Here is a 14068-nt window from a genome sequence, read left to right as displayed (position 1 = left end):
TATAGACAATCTCTTGCTTTGCTTTTTTGATTCTGATCAAAAAGACTTGCGCAAATTACTAAAATAAACATTGCAACTATTGAACAATGAAACTAATGTAAACACGTAAATGTAAATGTAATGTAAAACGTGAAGAGTGCAAACATTATAAACCATCATTTGCAAAGTTTAAAAAGGTTTTAGACTAAATCAAGTATAATAATGGTGTAACTTGTATTGATAGTTTTTTTAAAAGTTTATAAACTACAAGATTAGTGACATTTACAACTTGTTTGCGTTTCTTTGTATAGAATAACGGTAGAAGATATGTTTCTGAAATGTTTAGCACTTATAATATTATTTATTGGATTATTTTTTTTGCGTTATTTATTAAAACGTATCTTTCACCCTCTTAAACTTTTACCATCACCAAAAGAACAGCTCATTACTGGTCATATTAGTCACTTTCAAAGCCGCGACCATTTTAGCACCTATTTGGGTTTCAACGAAAAGTTTAAAGAAGAAGGTTTATGCACGCTAGATACATTATATGGTAAAACTAATTGTTTAAGTTTATGTAGTTTTTAGAACTTTAGACAATTAAAATTACAAAAATTAAGTTTGTTGAACTTTTTTTTATGCTTTTAATAATAAACAAAATTAAGTAAGCATGTTTATTTTTAAATATATTGTATTTAAATAAAAAACCTATAGTTCAAGCACCTGTTAACAGGTACAGCATTATGAAAATTAATTGCATTAAACTTTTATATCTTTCTTTTTGTTACTACTTCGCTTCATTATGTTAATAAATCTCAATGGAAAATAGCTAAACTGTTATTAGTAAATAAATCTAAAGTTAATAATAAAACAGAAAGATGATTGATATCTAATGCATGAGATCAAAAGTCCAAAGAAGAAAAGTGACCAACTGATAATTTGGCAACAAATGACATCCATGACTGAGTACAGTGCAGCTGAGCTTGATAGCTGCTGGAAAGTTTGCTTAAAAACCTCATAAAAAGCTTATGAAAATCCGCATAAAAAGCAATTACTTGCCAATCTCATAAAAAAGTGGCTCTAGTTAGCAACGACACACAAAAACTAGGAAAAAACAATGAAATTAAATATACACTTGTTATTTATACAGCTATTTTCCTGCATTTATATAACAATACTATGCCTAGAAATTAAAGCTGTTAAATTAAAGAGAATTGGTTTATTTATTGATCACAGGTTTTATTTTTGGTTAAGGAACATTTTAATGTGCTAGACTAGCGGTCACAGTTTGTTTATTGTTCTGCTGGTAAGCCTATAACAACCAAACATATTGAATGTCAAGCATCCTTAAAGTATTTTTTGTGGAATGAGCATTTCTTGTTGAATTCTTTATCATTTTCTTGTTGAATGAGCATGAGCACTCTATCTAGATACTGATATCTATCTAGATACTGCCATCATGAACTCTGACATTTCCATTAATGTTCCACAAGCAAAAGTAGTTCCAAAAATGTTAAATGAGTTTTGAAATGAAAACAAAATATTACAACAGGATTCAGCCACATGTCATACAAGTCAGAAAAAGTATACTATAAAACAGCATTAAAACTGTAAGATGATTTTGCAACTGCAAAAATATCACTGCAAAACTACGACTAAAGCTTCGGTTTTAATACCCAAAAACTTGAAACATATTTGAGGCTTTGGTAACTTCCATGCCAAACTATGTGCAGAATGTTATAGTTTTAAATTTATAAAAAAAAAACTCATAGCTATATACTATATGAAATATTTCTAGGCAAATTATAAACTCCAGAGTAGCTACATACAAAACCACTGTCAACTTTAGTAAAATTATAACTATATAATACTAACGTGTTTGTAAAAATTAAAAAAAAAAGGTAACCAATAAAACAGTGCTACTAAGTTGTTTTGCAGCAGCTTAAAAAATAAAGAGTATATAATTATGTTTTAACTCTATAAGATTAAAGGAGTATGCTATAATGTTATTATTGGCTCTACGGTAGAGTTATTTTTCATTTTTGATTTCTTAATTATTATTGTAAACTTGGTGTTTTTAAATCAATACAAAAGTCTTTAATTGGATAAGCCTTATGAACATAAGCTTGGTTCTTAATTCTTTTTACATACTCAATTTTTTCACTATCAAGAGATGCTGTGACAGTTTGATTCATGATAAGGTGATAACTAGTCAGGCTGAAACAAACTATTCAATTTTTATGACTGCCAGATAGTAATTAAACATCGCTTATTTCTTACGAGTAAAGATGTTGACTTAATACCTTTTTAATGGCAGCTTTAATAAAGTTTTACGTCAACTCTGAATTTAAGGTTTACACTTTTTACACAAGCTTCAATATTATCTATGAAAAACCAATTGTTACAAGTAAATTTACAGCTACACAAAGTATAAAAACTTTATCCAAAATAAAAGTTTGAATTTTATAATTTGCATTAAATTTTTAGCACTTGGGTAACATTTTTTTTATCTGTGAAGCAGTTTACTAAGAATTTCTATTTTTTTAATTGATTTTTGATGTTTTTGTATTTTTTAATCAATCTTTCAATGTGTACTTAAAAATAATTTAACTTTTTAACCATCCGTTCTTGGCTATGATTGAAGTATTCTTTTTAAACAGCATATTTTCTTTTTGGTGTCTATTTCCATAAGATAATTACTTCTAGTTCATTTATACCCTGAATAATTTGATTTATAAACTTGACAAGTCTGTATACCGTTAACTTAATTTCTAAACAAACTAAATAATCCACGTTCTAAACAGCAGAAACTGCCTTAATTTTGTTATATATTAAATAGATAACTTGTTTAGTCTAAAAAATAGATAGTTTGTTTGGTCTGTTAGGTCTACATTCATTAAAGAAATAGTTGGCCACAATGGGATTTTTCTTTACACAACTAATGACATTTTTGAACATTGTATAATTGAACCTTAAATATAAATTACTAATTAAAATTTAACAAATTAACATAATTTGAAGTGTTAGGAAATTTTAATATAATAACTTTTATAATTAATATATAATAAATAACACTATATAATAATATATAACAAAAAAAACAAAATTAAAAATACAATTCAAATAACTTTAAACTTGGTTTGCAAAATTTATATATAATTTGTAAATTTTATATAATGCAAACTGACAAAAAACTTACTACAAATTTTTTGTCAGTTAATATTTCTCTGTTATGTCTATAGTTCTAAATTTTTTATACTAGAGTTTTAGAGACCAGCAAAAAAAGAAAATTACTCCTTCAAATTTATGAATTTGAAGGAGTCATTTCCTTTACTTTTTCCTTTGAGGAGACTTTTACGCATATTTTTAAATACGTGTAAGTTTACCACCGGTAAACTTACACGTATTTAAAAATAAGTGTAAGCTTACCACTGGTACAATTTGTTTTTCGCCACTAATCTTTTCAAAAAAAAAAGTATATAAAAAAAGACATCGTATAATTCAGTTACCCATTTTTGAAAAAATATAATTTATGAAATTACCATTCGTATAAGATGTTATTACCACTAAAGAGTACAAAATAAAAAGGATGTAATGCATAGTACAATGATAGGTGATTTATAAGTATTTAAAAAAGACTCAACCATTGCTACTATTGCTATCAGATATTAATGCCATAAAAAACTAAAACATAGAATGGATAATAAACAAAAAGGCCATCTTCAAACTTTGTCATATAAAATAATTTTGAAAAGAAATGATATATCACATTATTATTGGTTCCACATGCTGATGCAATTAAAGAGCACAAACCGAAAAGAGAATTTTAAAAATACCTTTCTTTTGGTTTATTCTTCAAATTTGTAATCATTAAGCTTGTAACATTATTATTAGTAACAGATGTTGTCGCCACATGAAAACGCAAAGTAAAAAAAAAGAATAATAAACAATCATTTGATTCGCCAAATTATTTATTTTGAAATGATATAATCTCACCATTGCTACCAGATGTTAATACCGCTCCAGCATATAACATCTTTAAGTTTTATGGAATACATATATCTATTCCATAAAAATAGGCAAAAGAGGCACCAATTAACTACGCGGACACGCGATTTATGGAATAAAGCAGAGTACAAAGAAATATCAAAATTCATAGAATCACTTGGCTGGAAAACTTTATTTAGTGGCCTCTCAACAAACAAATGCTACCATATTTTTTGTCAAAGGGAGAACACGCTTGCAAGCTTTATATACGAACTGCGAACACTTCTTTTGTCAAAGTTGCCAACCCAAGGGTAACAAAGATAGTTAAAGAGGCAATAAACAAGAAAAGAGCACTGTGGGCAAAGTACCGAACTCACAAAATCCTTTGTATAAAATGTTACGAGTCATGTAGACAGTTTGCAAAAAAAGTTAAAAAAGTAGTATAATATTAAAAATCAACAGTAGTTCAAGCCTCAAAAAATAACCACTAATCGTATAACGCCTAGATTAACAAAATGAAAAAAGTTAAACACCAAATACGAGTTTTGAGAGGACAGTACAGGTGAAAGCACAGTTGATGAGGAGGAAATATGTCGAATTTTAAATGACTACTATCAATCGATTTTCGTAATCGAGCAGCAAGTTCTAATTCCAGATTTCAAACAATAGAAGGGATTGACATGTACGACGCAGTTTATTGCGCGTGATGAAGTAGAGAATAGATTTGAAAACCTTGATGGGAACAAGAAAATCGGCATTGCACCTCATCCATAGAATTCAAATTCTATGGCTGAGGTGCAAGACAACTGAAAGCGCTCAAATTTAACACCAATATTTAAGAAGGGCTTTAAAGTGAAAGCTTCTAATTACAGACCAGTATCACTCACTAGTATCCCTTGTAAAATTTTTTAGCATTTTGTTTGAGACCAGATTTTAAATCATTGTATTATAATCGATCTCATATCAAAAAACTAACACGGTTTCGTTTTCAAAAAGTAGTGCTTAAAAACCTTCTGGAAATATTTGATCTTTTAACAAAAGCTATGTACCAGGGATGCGCTGCAGACGTATTCTTCACGGATCTGGCAAAAGCTTTCAACAGAGTTCCACACAATAGACTCTACACAAAATTTAAAACTACGGAATTAAAGAGGAGCTTCACGCATGGATAAAAGCATGGCTATCAGGAAGACAGCAGAGAGTCTTAATTGGAGATCGTATATCAGATTAGAAAAACGTTATTAGTGGTGTACCGCAAGGTTCGGTCTTGGAACAATTACTGTTTGTTCTGTACATCAATGATCTTCCAGAAAAATTGGAACATTAGATTAAACTCTATGTTTATGACAGCAAAATTATCTGCGTAATAAAATCTGACTGTGACGCGGAGAGTCTGCAAGTAGACTTAGACAAAGCCATTGAATGGCCATATTGCTGCCTCGTGACATTTAGTACTGAAAAGTGTAAAGTCATGTTTACTGGCTGGAAAAAAAGTATCAAATATTTACTGGAGGAAAAAAAGTATCAAAACAAGACTATTTCATCCAAAGACCAGAGGGCCTGCCACTTACAATTGAAGTTACTTATTTAGAGAATGTTCGTTGGAGTTTTTATCTCAGATGATCTTAAACTTAATGTTCAAGTTTCAGCATCTGCCGTGAATGCTAACCGCTCTTTAGGGAGGATGAAAAAATATAATCGCTAGAAAAAGTTCAAAACTGTGCTACAAAAATCATTGCTGAGATTAAGTATTGCACCAACAAGCAGCGAAGAGTCATGTTAGGTCTAAAGACACTTCAAGAAAGAAGAATGAGAGGTGATTTAATTCCAATGTTCAAGTTCATGCGTTAAATCGATGAAATTCACTTTCACGTACCATTTAATCGTCCTTCGTCGTCAAAGTATATTATGCGTGGTCATAATCAAATACTTGCACAGCAAAGAGTACTCAATTGCTTGCCAAGAGAAAAAATTTTCACGAAACGTATTGTTTTGCAGTGGAATACCCTGCTGCAAATAGTAATTACGCGACTTAGGGGAACATGTTCTCTTTTAACTGATTTAAATCAGTTAAAAGAGAACTTTAAAAGATAACTGGAAATAAACTCTTTTCAGATATGTCTCCAGTATTCTATTATGTTCTAAAAGTATGGTGCTTGTGTTGCAGATGTGCACGAGTATCTTAAGACTGTTAGTATAGAGGTGCCTGATGCAGCACATCTTCGTTAGTAATTTAAAAATAAGAAACATTTTTGATTTTCAATAGTCTGTATGTTTTTTATGGATTGTTGTGAATACTTTAAATTATTGATCATTAAAATAAACTAAAGTAAATTATGTAAACTATGCCAATTTTGCCTGGGAAAGTACAAGTAAAAATATCTTACGACGTTTTTTTTTATCATCGGAAGCATGCAATGTGCGTAATATATTTTTCAAATCGTTTTTTAAATACGAAACATTTATTTAAAGATATGAATGTTTGAAACGTTTATGAACTTAGCATTTACTATACTTTATGTTTTACATTTTATTGTATGAATCACGAAATATTAAATGGTTTTAAAAATATATGCACCTTAAAGTATAAACATAGATAGCCAAATAATGCCTATTTTAACGAACACTTTTGTTAAAAGTAGTTTAATCAACTATTGTATAACTTATTGAGCATCTTTAAAATAAAAAAGTCCAATTTCAATCTCTTTTCCAGTTTTTTAAAATGATTTAAAGATGATTATTTTTTCAATTAACTTCTAACCATTTATTATTTCAGCTGTTTTAGATAGCTGCTTTGATTTTAACTTGTAGTATATTGTATTTGTACTTCTATTTTTATATGGTTTTTTATAAGATCGCTATAACCTTTTTCCAGATTCCAAATTTATATTATACGACATTTAATAAATGTAAACTGTAAATACAAAATTAAAAATAAAAATAAAATCGGAAAGTGCCACCACTGATTTGCTGTGTTGATTTAAACATCTTCCACTGCAAATAGGCTAACCAATGTAATGCTACACCTATTACAAAGTGTTGCTTGCAATATTTCTCAAAATTTTTTAAATTTACTGTTTTGATGGTGAGAGAATGACATTGAGTGAGAGACAAGAACCATTATAAAGAAAATGATTGAAAATAGTGCAGGTTTGAGAAAAATGAGGATGATAATAAAAAATAGTTTTGAGTAAAGGGGTGTTAATCAAAAGCACATAAAAGTATAGTGAATGGATTCAAACCTGATTTCACAACAAAAAGATGAAATTGGAACTTAAGTATACGTCCTAGCCAAGCATGTTAGAGTTTGAGCTCTTGCTAATCAAAGGCAAGCATGTAACTATTGGAGTCCTTGAAAATCAAAAGATAATAACCATCATCACTGAAATCCAAAGATGAAGCAGGTAAATTTAAGTTAATCTTACAAAGAAAATGTAGGCCTGATGAACTTTTCATAATAATTAGTAAATGAAAAGGTTATATCAGGGGCGGATGCAGCATATTTGTTCTTTGAGCAAACTTTAAACATTTATATGTTTATACTTATGTCAATTAAGAATGCTTTGCAAAAATTTAAGATGGTTAGGGCCTGGGCACAAAAAAACCCAAAAATTTTTGAGTAATTCTAATATGGAAAAATCTAATTTAAATCTAAGCGAAATAAGGAATGCTTTTAACAGCCCATAAATTATTAAAAGTGTTGCGAAAAAGAGCGTTGAGAAAAAGCGAAAATGTTGATAAGTTAGTTTTCAATTTCATTGAACCGTCCTTATTTCATATTTTTGACTTTTCCTTAAAACTAGGTGTTTTGCCAAAAAAAACTTAAAATTGCCATAATCACTCTAATTTTTAAATCTAGTGATGAAAAAAATGTTATCAAAATTACTGGAACGTATTATATAAGAGACTTAATAACTATTTAATGTTGAACAATATGTTGTACAATATTAATTTGGTTTTAAGAAAAATATTTCAACTAATCATGCTGTAGTCAAACAGATTAACCATGTATCAGATGCATTCAATAGTGACTATTTTACTTGAGTTTTTATTGATCTGTCAATAGCCTTTGACGCTGTTAACATGTGGTGCCCTAAGGTTCAACCTTTTTTAAACACACTATTTTTTTTATTTTGTATACAAATGATTTATACTTAGCATCAAATATTTTAAATGTTAAATTGTTTGCAGACAACTCCAATATTATTTCGTCAAAGGCATAAAAGTTCTCTTTAATATATTTAATAAAGAACTATTCAAAATAAATCCATGTGAATTCTACAGTCTGTTACTTGCAATCCGAATGGATTACAAGTAACAGGCTTTCATTGACTGTAGAAAAAATTAAATTTATTTTATTCTATAAACCTAGTAAAGGTTACATACTTCTATTAAAATTACCCATCTTCTAATCAATGAAGCATTTATTAAAACGGAATAAATCGTTAAATTTTTAGAAATACTACTAGATGAAAATTTGTCATGGAAACCACTTATAAAATATATTGAAAATAAAATCTCAAGAAATCTTCAATATTATATAAAACTTAACAATTTCTCACTCCTTGAAAGAAATATACTTTTTGCTTATCATAGTTTTATCTCCTACTGCAATATTGTATGGGGTAGTATGACTTATGGTAATTTAAACAGCTTTATACTAAACAAAAACATGCATGCAGAATTGTATTTGGTGCACACAGGGCTTTTTGTTGCAAACCTTCTTTTAGGAAACTTTGTGCCTTAAGTTTTTATAAACTTAATATTCATCAAGTTCTACAATTTATGTTCAAAACAAAACACGGACTTACTATTACAGTATTTAAGTCACACGATAATGAAGTTTTGCACAAATGTCCTACTCAATTTCAATTACTCAATTTCAATTAATAAATTTGTTGTTTCAAAAGGTAATTTAAAACTAAGCCTTTACCCAATCCAATACCGTGTACCCCTTATGTTGAAAATTTTTTTAACATTTATTACAAAAAAGAATAATGTTCAAAACATTTCTTTGAAAATGCCTTATCATTCTTTGCAGGAAACAATGTAACACAAAAAATATCTGGTTACCCTTGCGACTTTGCCGAGAAGTGATTTACTTTACTGTATCCTGATGCAGCTAACATCTGCCCAAGATAATTCTGTTTATTTATCATTATCTCTAGTCATTTTTTAACGAAGAGTCCCAAGGCAAGGGTTATTAGAGGTCTGAGTTAATTTTTCTAATCTTTACTTTTAAAAGCGAATCCAACAAACCAGCTGGTCGTGAGGCAAGTTGTATTGAATTACCAGTATCATGGTAAGCACGCTTATCTTTAACCTAACCTGACCTGTCACGTTATCAACTCTTTGTAAATATACATACAACTTTTATACATATCGCCTTTAGGTTTCTTTCTATACATAAGTAAATGCAAATAATATATCTTTCATTCTTGAAGTAAATTTATTCTTTCTGATGTATGCAACCATATCTCTAAATTAGTATGAGGCAAAGATTATTTCATTTTAGCAGTAAACAAAAAATTTTTACATCATAACCCATTATGGTTAAGAAACCTTTGGATTACAGCTAGTTTTGGAAAACAGTTAAATTAAGTGTAACAAAGACTTGCAATCGATATTTAAGTGTCGCGAATTAAGAAGTGGTTTTTCATTGGGACGTAAACCAAATAATTCGATCTTTCTATACATTTTTTATCCTTAAAAGTTTTTATAGTAACCACTTTTTAAACCTAAATAGTCTAGATTTGAAAAATAAATGATCTTTATTTGACTCACTCTAAATATTTTTATCACAAAGTTTATTATATTTACATAAGGTAAATTTAGTATCGTTATTACATTGATACTTAAAAGAATGTTTAAAGTCGGAACTGGAAGATAAAACATGATGTATAGTTTGCCACAGATAATTAGTTGCAAAAAAAAGACTCATAGAAAAATTTAAAAAAAAGTTCCAAGAAAGTAGATGTTTCTAAAGTAGAAATTATGTGGACGTTAAAAAATGTGGATAATTTTATCTTCAATTAGAAGAATGAATTTTGCAATGTTTTGCTGAGTGATACATAATTTTCTAATAATAATTTCTCGAGTTCAATAACAGTTTAAAAAGTATTTAAAATCTTTTTGTGCAGATTTTAAAAAGTATTAAACTGTAAGTTCAGAAATGGATTTTCAGAAAATCAATACGATGATTTATTAGCATTATGCAGACAATAATTATGAATCATTTTGAATGATTATCAGACAAACGTTATGAAAATAGAAACCATGTGAATGTCTGCTCAAATAAAAAAAATGTTGTTCAAAGGAAAGAGTTTTTTTAACTACAAATGCTTGAAAGACTTGTTGTGTCAATAGTAAAAAAATTCGTCAAAGTTTCCAACGAGTTATTGGTTAAAAATTGCATCCAATTTGTTTTAAAATAATGTCTTGATTGAGTTAAGAAAACAAAAAGTTCATTTGAAAATATACATCTATAATATATTCATTTGAAAACTTTACTTGGATAAACTATGACTTTAGGATTAATCTTAAGTGCTTAATACACAAAGGAGGTGGGAGTGGACAAGTTTTTTTTACCCACCTTTTGCTTTTAAAGAGCTCTTTCCCCTCTCATATTTTATATCAACAAAAAAAACAACACCTCACCACTGAAAAAAAGAAAAAAGAAAAAGAAAATTGGAAAAATTTATATATCAGTCACCAATTAGAATGAAAATTTTAGTGTAGAAAATTGTCTATCTATAAAAAATCTCGTAAACTTTAATTTGTCAAAATATAGGCTTTTTTTAATTTCTCACCATAGTATAAAATGTAAGGATATTAAATCCTATTGAATTATATTATATCAGCTGTTGAGAAATTTACATTTGGCCGCAATTTACGTTACAATGTTGCGAGACGCAACATTGTAACGTAACAAAACGTAACACTGTAACGTAACGCTACGTGCAAAATGCTACGTAACAACACGTTACATTTTGACCTAATGACACGTAACATTGTTACCATGGTATCTTTAGATTTATTTATTTTTTGTTTTTTTATATGCACATTTATACATGTTGAAAGTGGTAGCTGTATAAATGAAGAGAAAGGTATATATAGAGAGAGACTGAGCGAGATGTTAAAAAAACCAAGTCACCCAGAAAAGTTAAAGTCAAGTCAAGTCAGTGTCATAGTCAAGTGAAGTCAAATCAGAAAAGTATTTTCTTTAAAAATATAACCAACCGAGACATAACGTAATGTAAAACATTTAAGAATTGAAATTTAATTAAGTATGTCACAAATATAAATATATATTACGTTACATTTTACGTTACACATACGTCCTTTTTTTTTTAAGGGGTAACTGATTGAGACGTAACACAAGGTTAAAAATATTCTGTTTGAGACGTGTTTTAGTTACGTCTTGAATCTAGATTTAGTTACGTTACGTTACGTCTCAATTGGTTTTACTTTAAAAAGTTAAAAAATAAACAATTGACACTCAACGCTGCGAATTGAGACTTTATTTTTTTTCGTTACAAGATAACCAATTGAGACAAAGCTATTTTACAATAAAAATAAAAGGTAGTATTTAGAAATACGGCAATGATGAACATACATTTAGTGCATTTTCAAGTTTATTTAATTAATATTTAATTAATAATTAGAGAATGTAACCTTGTTACCGATTGTAATCGATTAAGACGTAACGTAACTTTAGAATGTTATAAGGGTAAGTTGACTTGTTTGTATATATACAGAATCATTCATAAGTTGACTTATTTGTGACCCAACAAAAATAGCTTCCTTAACTTTTTTTAGAAAAAGAAAAATTATATTTAATAAATTATCTTTAAATGAAAAAAAAATTATTAAATAAAATTTTCGTTGTAATAGGTGAAATCGGGGTACTTAATACCGATACTAAAAATCAAATGTCATCAAATATTTGACATTTATTTTTCCTGTTTTGTGTATCATAATTATTTAACCTAATTCTTAAGTATATTATGAACTCAATGCTTACTTCCTCATCAATATCAACTAATAATAAGTGCTAGTAGAATAATAAGTTGCCTAACACGTAACTAAATAACTGCTATAATTTAATTAAAAAATACACGCCTAACGGAAAAGTTATAAAAAGTAAAAAGTATGACAGGAATGATTATACGAAGCTAGATTTGTTTTATTGAAAATACAAGTCTTATTAAGACACAATGAATTTACTTAAATTTTTTTTTTCTAAACCAAGGCTCATTTTGAACGCAAGATGGAATTCAAGACCTACCTATATATGTCGAATATTTGTGCTTTTGAAAATAAAAATCAATCTTAGAAGCGTAGATTTTTTTTGTAGAAATTTAGTTTTATTGACAATATCATAGACAAAAACGGATAACTTCTTTTGTTTAGCATATTTTGTATTTAAAAAAACTACAGCAGATGTTCTGCAATATAACTAACATTTGACATTTTAACTTCTAAAATCATAGGAAGCATTTAAACCAGTATGTCTTCATCTTCTATTTAGCCTGCTAAAATTAAACTTTTTTTACTGATTATTATGTAGCAAATTAAACTGTGCGTAACTAAACTAAACTGTGCGTAACCAAAATGACTCCGCACTTAAACATAATCTCTAAAAGCCTTGGGATTTATATTATAATATCTTGTTCTAACAAAAACATAGTTTAATTGATTTAACAAAATCCATTAGGGAAAAATAATGATTAACAAAACTTTAGTCTTTATTTTAAAGTTCAGAGATTTTTAAAGATATGTAACAATTTTTATTTATAAAAAAAAAGTCTAATAAAATTTTTTATTTCAATAAATTTCCTTACAGTGCCCAGATATGTTTATCTAATTGCTCCAGAATTTATTAAAAAGATATTTGCTGATGGGAAACTTTTTCAAAGAGCTACTTCATTAAAAATTTTGGCCCCTTTAATTGGGAATAGCATGCTAACTTCAAATTACGAAGACCATCATTGGCAAAGAAAGTTATTCAATGGAGCATTCACTTCACAGCAGCTGAAAAATTATTTTCCGGCATTTTTAACGCATACTGATTTGCTTACAAAAGTAAGTTTTGATAATATTTAGTTATAGTTTTGTTGTTTTTGTCATAGTGCAAAACAACTTCTTTTAGCAATTTTTTTGTTTTGTTCTTGTTACTATATTTTAAATAATTATTTCGTTACAATATTTAAAACACAAATATATAATAAAAATAACAATAATAACAATAATAATAATAACAATAATAATAATAATAATAATATAATAATAATAATATATATAAATAATAATCATAATAATAATAATAATAATTATATATCTATATATATATATATATATATATATATATATATATATATATATATATATATATATATATATATATATATATATATATATATATATATATATATATATATATATATAAATGATCGTTACTAAATAATGAAAGAATGTGGGAACTCGTAGAAGTCCATACGGTCTTGTCGTCGAGTACCTCTTTGAAATGATCGTGTTAAAATTTATAAAAAATAAGTAAACGAAATAAGAAACTTAATGTATTTCGTTAAAAATACAAGGTACATTATTACATATTACAGTTGGTAATGATGCATATATAATTTTTATAAATTAATGGTTAGATAGAGGGTAAAAAGGACTAAAAAAAACATCAAAAGTATTTTGATGTTTTTTTTAGTCCTTTGCTAAATTGCTAAATCTTCGATTGTAAAAATGAGTTCTTTAAGCTTTCGTTTAAAAGAAAAGTAGTTACTTTGATGAATAAAGTTTTTGAAAACTGTTTTATTCCACAAGAATAGTCCGCGATAATCAATACAAAATTTAAAAAGATTTGTTTGAAAAATGGGCTGCCTAATAAAATTATCATTGCATAAAATGTGTTTATTTTTATCTTTTTATGAATACAAATTATGGAAAGAAATAGGGGATGAATTGGTTTTACATTTAAACATAAAAAAAAGAATATTAAAAATGTCAAGCTCATATATATTAAAAACTTTCATTTCAAATAATAGAGGCTTGGCATGAGTATAACGGTCTTTAAAATATATAAGACGTACTA

General features: G+C 27.6%; 1 protein-coding gene across 1 annotated transcript in view; it reads left to right on the top strand.

Annotated features, from left to right (window-relative positions):
- Positions 1–60: 60 nt before the first annotated feature.
- LOC100206567 (cytochrome P450 4C1) overlaps positions 61–14068 on the top strand; it is a 52919-nt gene continuing 38911 nt past the window's right edge. Inside the window, exons 1-2 of the mRNA XM_065795510.1 lie at positions 61–532; positions 12812–13050. Of these exons, the coding sequence (XP_065651582.1) occupies positions 307–532; positions 12812–13050 (465 nt within the window). The 5' untranslated portion in view covers positions 61–306. The remainder of the gene's footprint in view (positions 533–12811; positions 13051–14068) is intronic.

The sequence above is a fragment of the Hydra vulgaris genome, chromosome 04 (genome assembly GCF_038396675.1).
Source record: "Hydra vulgaris chromosome 04, alternate assembly HydraT2T_AEP".
Classification (NCBI taxonomy): Eukaryota; Metazoa; Cnidaria; class Hydrozoa; order Anthoathecata; family Hydridae; genus Hydra; species Hydra vulgaris.
Note: the sequence above shows the minus strand (reverse complement) of the source record. Positions and strands in the feature narration are given on the sequence as shown.